Consider the following 8,906-nt stretch of genomic DNA (forward strand, 5'->3'; position numbering starts at 1 on the left):
CATACTGGCTCCCAAACCAGATTGCAGCTATTGCGAAGCAAAAAAACTTTATTCTGAAACACCAAATTTCTGCTGTTCTGCTGGTCAGATAGTTCTCCAAGAGAACAAACTTCAAGATATTCTCATAGAACTATATACTGGTCATTCTGCTGAAGCTCTTTCTTTCAGAACATATGTCAGAACATATAATAATATGTTTGCCTTCACCTCTTTCGGAGTACATTATGACAGATCCCTATGCAGGAGAACTAATGGTATCTACACATTCAAAGTCCAGGGACAAACCTATCACTTCATCAAGGATCTTATTCCACATGAGTGCAGGACTGTTTATTTGCAGCTATATTTTCATGATACAGAGCATGAGTTAGAAAACAGACTGGCTACATCAGAGAACCTAACAGAAAGTGCAGTGAAAAAAATTATGCATGTCATGGAATTGAATCCATATGCCTCTTTTCTCCGAAGCTTAAAAAATGTTCCGAATCTCGACTCATATCAAATCGTCTTAAAGTCTCATTCAGAAAATGACCAGAGAGTTTGGAATCAACCAACTGCATCTCAAATTGCAGCCTTGTGGGTAGAGGGCCAAGAATCTGGAGAAGGATACAAAAGGCATATCCAAATCTATACTAAAGAAGGCAAGGATCATCTGGTGCACTACTATTATGGATGCTATGATCCATTGCAGTATCCGCTGCTGTTTCCATTTGGAGAGACAGGATGGCATCCTGGTATAAAAAGAACAGCACCACATAATCCAAACAAAAGGAAAAGATACAATAGAACAGCCAACTGCACTCCTGCTTCTACTGATTGCAAATCTGCAGAAGAACTAATAGCAGCTGAACACCAAGGTATAGCAAAAATTATAGTCAATAATTATATTCCTCAGTATACAGTTACTATATCATTAGATTGATATTGAATAACATGTTCTACAGCTTCTCACAATCCTGAAAACAATAAAGAGTTTGTATCTATGCGTGAGTATTACGCATACAAGTTGCAGATGCGGGAAAAATACACTCCAGGCATACTCAATACCGGCCGACTACTTCAACAATATGTCATCGATATGTACATCAAGATAGAATCTCAGAGACTTGATTATTACAGAAGCCGACAACAGTTAATAAGAAGAGAGGAACTTCAAGGCATAATGGACAGTGTCATGTCAGGACATTGCCAAGGATCCAAAATAGGTCAGCGAGTTATTCTTCCAGCATCATTCATAGGTGGTCCTCGCGACATGAGAAGAAGATATGTTGATGCTATGGCTCTCGTGCAAAAATTCGGCAAACCAGATTTATTTATCACTATGACATGCAATCCTTCATGGCCTGAGGTGAAAAAACACATGCTACCTACTGATGAAGGTCATAACAGACCAGACTTACTCGCTCGAGTTTTCCATGCTAAGCTTGATCTTTTGAAGGACCAACTCTTCAAGAAACAAATATTTGGAGCAGTAGCAGCTTATACCTATGTTGTTGAGTTTCAGAAACGTGGTCTACCGCATACTCATTTCCTCATAATTTTAGAGCCAGGTTCAAAACTTTATTCCACAGAATCCTATGATAAAATCGTCAGTGCAGAAATTCCAGATATAACAGCAAATCAACATTTATTCAGAATGGTTCGAAAGCACATGATCCACGGTCCTTGCGGAGCACAAAATCCAGATAATGTTTGTATGCAAGGAAATCAGAAGAAAAGATGCAGAAATAATTACCCAAAATCATTTGCTCAGACAACCTTTCATGGAAAGAATGCGTATCCTACTTATCGAAGGAGAAATGATGGACAGAAAATAATTGTTCGTGGCCATCAGCTTGATAACAGATGGATAGTTCCACACAACAGATACTTATTGGCAAAATTTGATTGCCACATAAATGTTGAAATCTGTTCCACTGTGAAAGCTGTCAAATATATATACAAATATATATACAAGGGTCATGATAGGATTCATTTTAGAGTAAACTCAGATGCTCCTGCTCAAGACAATAATAGCTCCCAACCTCTTCCAATCGATGAAATAAAGGACTTCCAATCAGCTCGATGGGTGTGTGCAGTTGAAGCAATTTGGAGAGTGTACAGATTTAACCTCAGTGAGATCCACCCTTCTGTAATTCATCTCCAGCTCCATCTACAAAACTGTCAGTCCATGAGTTTCACACCTGATCAAGACCTACGAGATGTAATCAGCAACAAGTATACAAAAAGAACTATGTTAACTGAATTCTTTTACATGAATTCTGTGGATGAGTTAGCTCAGGATCTTAAGTGCACATACAAAGAATTCCCAGAGCACTTCGTTTGGTACCCCGGAAGAAAAAAATGGGAACCTAGAAAGCAAAAGGACTGTATTGGCAGAATTGTCACAGCAGGTATAAAAGAAGGAGAACGTTATTTTCTTCGACTACTTCTAACACATGTGAAAGGCCCCAAATCATTTGAAGACCTCAAGACAGTGAATGGAACATACGTAAACACATTCCGTGAAGCAGCAATTCTCAGAGGATACTTTGAATCAGATACATCGCAAGAAGAATGCCTCGAAGAAGCCAGTTCATATCAAATGCCATACATATTGAGAAGGCTGTTTGCAACTTTGCTGGTACACTTTCCTCCATTAAATGCTAGAAAGCTATGGGAGAAATTTGAACATTGTCTATCAGAAGATTTCATGAAAATACCAGATATATCAACTGATGAAACACGATACAAGGTTCTAGAACAGATAAACAATTTTCTTGAATCTATGGGAAGAGATATTAACTCATATGCCCTGGTTCCATATCTTTTAAATTTTAATGATCTCAACAAGAGCACGAGGGACACAATAGCAGAGACAAGAATCACTGTGCTAGAGTCTGATCTGCAAAAAATTGATCTATTAAACAATGATCAGAAAACTGCCTTTGATATAATCACTCATGCAGTCTTCCAAAAGAAACATGGATGCTTTTTTGTTGATGGTCCAGGTGGAACCGGAAAAACTTTCCTTTATCGAGCATTATTAGCTGAGGCAAGATCCAAAGGATTCATTGCGCTGGCTACAGCATCATGCGGAGTAGCAGCTTCAATATTGCCCGGTGGGAGAACAACTCACTCAAGATTTAACATACCATTAGATACAACAAAAAATAAGAATTGCAGAATCAGCAAGCAAAGTTCGTCGGCAGAACTTCTGCAAAAAGCCAGTCTTATAATTTGGGATGAAGCTCCGATGATAAATAAAGGTTCAATAGAAGCTGTTGATAGATTACTCCAGGATCTAATGGACTCAAACGCTTTATTTGGATCTAAAGTGATCGTTTTCGGAGGAGATTTTCGACACGTATTACCAGTTGTTCTTAAAGGAACAAAATCAGAATTCATTGATGCCAGCATAGTCAACTCATATATATGGCCACACCTTCATAAGCTTCAACTTACAGAAAACATGAGAGCAAGGGATGATCCAGAATTCATTGAATATTTGCTTCGTGTTGGAAATGGAACAGAGCCTACTGTCAACAACGACTGCATACAAATACCTCCATCAATGCTGATAAGATATACAAATGATGAAGATTCAATCAAACAGTTGACTACCACGGTATTCCCAGATTTGTCAATATTCTCTCATCATGATTTCTCAGCTGTAAATCGTGCTATACTCACAACAAAAAATGAGTTTGTTGATCAGATTAATCAGCAGCTCATACACGATATGCCTGGTTGCATTCAAGAATACATTAGCCGAGACAAATGTATTGAAGATTCTGACCAAATAATCATGGAGGACTTCATAAATGCCCTAACACCAAATGGATTTCCACCTCACATATTGATTCTCAAGCCAAACACTCCAATTATGCTCCTTAGAAATATTGATCCGCCCCAAGGACTATGCAATGGAACAAGGCTCATCTGCAAATCCTTAAAGTCCAATGTCATATATGCTACAATAAGTTGTGGAGAATTCACTGGCAAGGAAGTCTTCCTTCACAGAATCTGCTTCAGAATAGAAAATGATCCAGAGTCGCCAGTATCTTTTGAAAGAATACAATTTCCTATTCGACCATGCTTCGCTATGACTATCAATAAAGCTCAAGGGCAGACTCTAGATTTTGTGGGAATATATTTACGTGAACCAGTTTTTTCACACGGCCAGTTATATGTAGCAATGTCAAGAGCTAAGAACAAGAGTTCAATAAAAATTCTGATCAAACCAGCTATATTTAGCACTGGAGAAGACTCAATAACACATAATGTAGTATATAGAGAAGTATTAGATTTGGCAAATGAATAACTTTCTTATCTATTCATGCGCATATGGTTCTATAGCATACATTAAGAATTCTGTTCTCATATTTCTGCTCAGAAACTACCCATTACTTGCTCTTCTGAATTACAGGATGACAGAAAAGTGATAGGTTTTGCTGAAATCGTTCCCGGACTTCAATACTGGACAACGATAGCCCAAGTCCTTGACAAGCAGAAACCTCTACTATCAAAAGCAGGAAATCGTTATCAGAAGCTTACTCTGATTGATAACCAGGTAAACACATGAATAAATTCTGTCACAGAATTATTATATCTCACTGTACACTTTCGCATTCTAATCAAAACCAAATTTCATGTATAGGGAATTACAGTGGAAGCTATGATATACAAGTCAGATATAGAATTCTTCCGCAACCACTTCAACTTGTACAAACGTTACATGATATCCAATGCAAGAGTTGAATACACTCCGCTGGAATACCGTGCACATGAAAATCAATGCACCTGGTATATTGACAACTCTACCATTGTCCAAGCAATCGATGAAGCAAGCCCTCCAGAAATTCCCTCTGTTTTCACATTCACACCTTTCAGAAGATTCTATCAACATATTGATGACACTTCAGACATAGGTAATGCACAGGAGTTAAATTCAGCTTTATAATACTCAATACATGACTATTTAGTTTACCTCTAATAAATGACAAAAACAGATACCCTTGGCATTGTTGCACAAGTTCATCCACGAAATCACAGAGGCCCTACCCCAACCAGAGAAATTGTCATCATAGATAACAGGTAACTTGCATGATTTATCAACCAATGGCTTTGCACAGAACACAATCTTCATTTTAATCCATATACAATAATGCGACATAAATATCTAACCAACTATATTGCAGCTTCATGCCAGTCATCCTAACTTTGTGGGGTGAGCATGAAACAGATGAAGGGCAGACTATTGCAAATATCATTCAATCAATGCCACTCATTGTCGCACTTCGAGTGAAGGTCTCATCCTATCACAGTAAGTAAATCTCAAAATATTAGAACTAAATCTTTTATACAATCCATCATCTTTTAATACACATAATGCTCCAGCTCTGAATCTATCAACAAAGTTTGGCTCAAGTATTTTGGTGAACCCTCCTATACAACAAGGTGCCTCACTGAAACAATGGTAACCACTTGCTCTCATACAAACCCACCAACTATTGTCATACAAATATCTTTAAAATAGTTTAATAGCTAATCATCACCATCTGCTTATAAGGGCTGTGGAAAACAAGTCACAAATTACTGAGCTCATTGCACAAAAGGCATACTGTGATCGAGCAAAACTCCTACCACAACCCTCAGAAGATGAGCTCTGCACAATCGCAGACTTCCTAAAATTCCCAACTGTAAGATTCTACAACTCTAACGTCCATACTTCTCTACTGCTTATATCTGCCACAGAATCAAGCAGCTGATAATGTATTTTGTTCTCAGAAAAAAGCTTACTGGATTCAAGGAACTCCACGATTTCTCGACAGAAGCCAGCACTTATGGTATAATGCATGCTCAAACTGTCACAAATCATTCAGAGCAAAACCACTCTGGAAAATTGTCTGCACTTCCTGCAATAAGCAAGTGAATGTCGTTCCAAGGTAACTAACAAAACAACAATATCATAAATTATTCCACCACTCATCACTGCACTAATATCTAATCCCAATTGCAGATGCAGATTAACCATAGAGCTGGCTGACTACTCTGGAATGCTCACACTTGATCTATATGACAATGATGCAGAGCAACTATTGACCTTCACTCTACTTGAAATTCAAGAACTTGAAGACAAGGTTAGTATATCGCCAGCACTAAAATTTATTAACCACCAGTTATATAAGAACTGCAACACATTGTATCAACTAATACTCAAATATCAATATTACAGCACCAGCTCAACTACATTGCTATTGAACAAGCTATTGAAAACACCATTCTCACTTGCTTTGTGAAAAAAATAATGGGAAACCGTGGATCCGGGGACACAGAAAAATACACAGCCATAATAGTGCACAAAGCAAATGCTGCAGAAATCATATCAAAGATTCCTACAACCCCAGCATCGATTGCTACTTCCTCCACATGCGCTTCCTCGACTCCAGGACCATCAACTGCAGAAGCTGTCCCAAAACACTCAACTTTTGACAGTGAATTATTCACAGCTCTCAAAATTACAGAAAGTCCAACTAAGAGACAACGCACTGACGTGACTGATATGGAGCAGTAGAATGTAATATCCTTACTTAAACTTTTGATACACCTTTTGAACATCTGATCATTAGCAATGTCCAATATTGTATATAACGCTGATGCAGCTAGATAGCTAAAGATCTGAACCAAATCATTCGCTCAGCTTGCCTACGCTTTTGAATATTTTGTATATCACAAAAAACTGTAGGCTATGCTTTTTGAAGAGCAACTCTGTAAATTACATCCATGCTATGTTTATAAAATGTACTTCTATCCAGGCTACATGCCATAGCTTCACAAAATCCCCTTCTGTGCAGGCTACTATTTTTTTTTCTCATATCTCCCATTTAAATTCCTAAGTATGTCTTGTATATTTTTCTCCTACTGTTTTTTCGTGCCGTGAGTTTATTCATAAAATCATTTGACTGCAGGAAACAACAACTGTTTATTAATTTGAACATATATTTTTTAGTTTGAGTACTGAGTTCCAACAAAGAACTTCAGAACATGAACATATGATTTCTGTCAGCATCAGGAATATTTTACCCCAATTCCTTCAGTTTCTCCTTTACCCTTTTCTCTTTGTTTCATGTAGTTTACTTATCCGACAAACCTTAACCTTGGAATGATCATGATAAAAACTGGTACAAAATCTACATTCTTTATTCAACTCAAATACTTGAACAGATACATAAACACACTAAAATACTTGAACAGATAACATTCCCAACATCTACAGAAAATAATAACTAAAGCCAACAAAACAAATATACAAAACAAACAAAACATAAACACACTAAACCATAGCACTTCTAACAGCTTTCTTCTGCTCTTCAACCTCAAGCTCCATACGTTGAGCAATTATTTGAAGAAACGGAAGCTCGCCAATATCTCCCAAAACTTCATCCAATACAGCAGCTCTACTAGATTTACGATAAAACTTCTTAAACAAACCATATATCTCATTCCGCAGTAAAATATGATTCGCTGAAGCTCTATCAGAACCAGCCAAAGAAGCATTCTGTCCATCACATCCACCCAAACTCCCTACAACACCAGCTAATGACAATCTATTAAACAAAACTTCAACATGTGGATGCAAATCACGTAACACCCCAAAACGATTATGACTATAATCCATTTCTAAACGATAATGCTCAACCATAAGAAAAAAAATCTACACACTCTACTTATAGACAATAAAGCACAATATCACCTATATAATACCGCAAAACTCCAAAGCTTCTGCGCAAAATCACATGCACACAGGATCACAAAGATTCCACAAAGAAAAAACAAACGAATTCACTGCACACTACACACGCGTCGCGCAAAAACAAACCTTATCCATATTATATACAGAACTTGCACAGACGTACACGCACAAACTAAAAAAAGGAAACGCAAAAAATAAAGAAACAATTAATAATAAAGAAACAATTCATTCGCACTTATTCAAAAAAATTCACACTATTTTATTACTCAATTTAATAATACATAAAAACAAAGCACTACTGCATTATTCAAGTACACTAAAAATAAAGCCAAACGAACCGAAATTACATAACACATCGCTAACAAACACATTAACTAACACTCAACTTACTAAACACACTACTAAACACAAAAGTCTGCATAAACTCAACAACACTCTCTCAGTCATTGTTACTGCCGGTGCTGTCAAAAGAAGGGGAGCGGGGCATGAACAACAGTTCCTCGGCTACATCGAACTTGATTCTCGAAGCTATAAGTTCTAACATTGGCAACCTCCTCCCAGCAACCAATCCGCTGTCCAGCACAAGTCCCCACTCTCGCTCCCTATATAAAACCCTAAACAAATCACAAATCTCGTTCTTCAGCATCAGATGAGTAACTTGAGATTGAGCTACAGATTCAGCAGGACGATTTCGACAAGAATTTGGCATAGGATAAGCACTAGCAGAACCAATACTCAACCTACTGAGCTCCTCCTCCAGCTCCGGACATAGATCTTGGACTGTTGAAAACACTCGATCATTATGCGCCATATATTCACCTGCAAATCAACGAAGACTGATAAATACTCACTCACCAAATGAACTTAAACTAACTAGCCCTCATTTATATACCAACTAACTCTCGGAATAATCACATCCCGTCAAGGTTATTAATGAATTTTCACCCTTTGAATATATCTACTCTTTACCAGAGCATAATGCTTCGCATTGCCAAAACTATGCAACCGCATATTTCCTCAACAGTACATCCCGCACGTGCTTCTTATGTGTATAGAAAGAAAAATGATATATATACAAAGAACCACTAACTATACACATATAAATACCAAAAAACAAATCCCACCATCATATCATATAATATAAAAAATACAAATACTATCCGAACATTGA

The 8,906-nt window shown here is 37.4% G+C and overlaps 1 protein-coding gene across 1 annotated transcript in view; it reads left to right on the top strand.

Annotated features, from left to right (window-relative positions):
* Window positions 1–6,556, top strand: part of LOC113751941 — a 7,717-nt gene extending 1,161 nt beyond the window's left edge. The window contains exons 2-9 of the mRNA XM_027296085.1: window positions 89–857; window positions 945–4,279; window positions 4,376–4,552; window positions 4,640–4,910; window positions 4,992–5,076; window positions 5,737–5,910; window positions 6,002–6,122; window positions 6,218–6,556. Of these exons, the coding sequence (XP_027151886.1) occupies window positions 89–857; window positions 945–4,279; window positions 4,376–4,552; window positions 4,640–4,910; window positions 4,992–5,076; window positions 5,737–5,910; window positions 6,002–6,122; window positions 6,218–6,556 (5,271 nt within the window). The remainder of the gene's footprint in view (window positions 1–88; window positions 858–944; window positions 4,280–4,375; window positions 4,553–4,639; window positions 4,911–4,991; window positions 5,077–5,736; window positions 5,911–6,001; window positions 6,123–6,217) is intronic.
* Window positions 6,557–8,906: the final 2,350 nt, after the last annotated feature.

Source organism: Coffea eugenioides, chromosome 11 (assembly GCF_003713205.1).
Source record: "Coffea eugenioides isolate CCC68of chromosome 11, Ceug_1.0, whole genome shotgun sequence".
In the NCBI taxonomy this organism is placed as follows: Eukaryota; Viridiplantae; Streptophyta; class Magnoliopsida; order Gentianales; family Rubiaceae; genus Coffea; species Coffea eugenioides.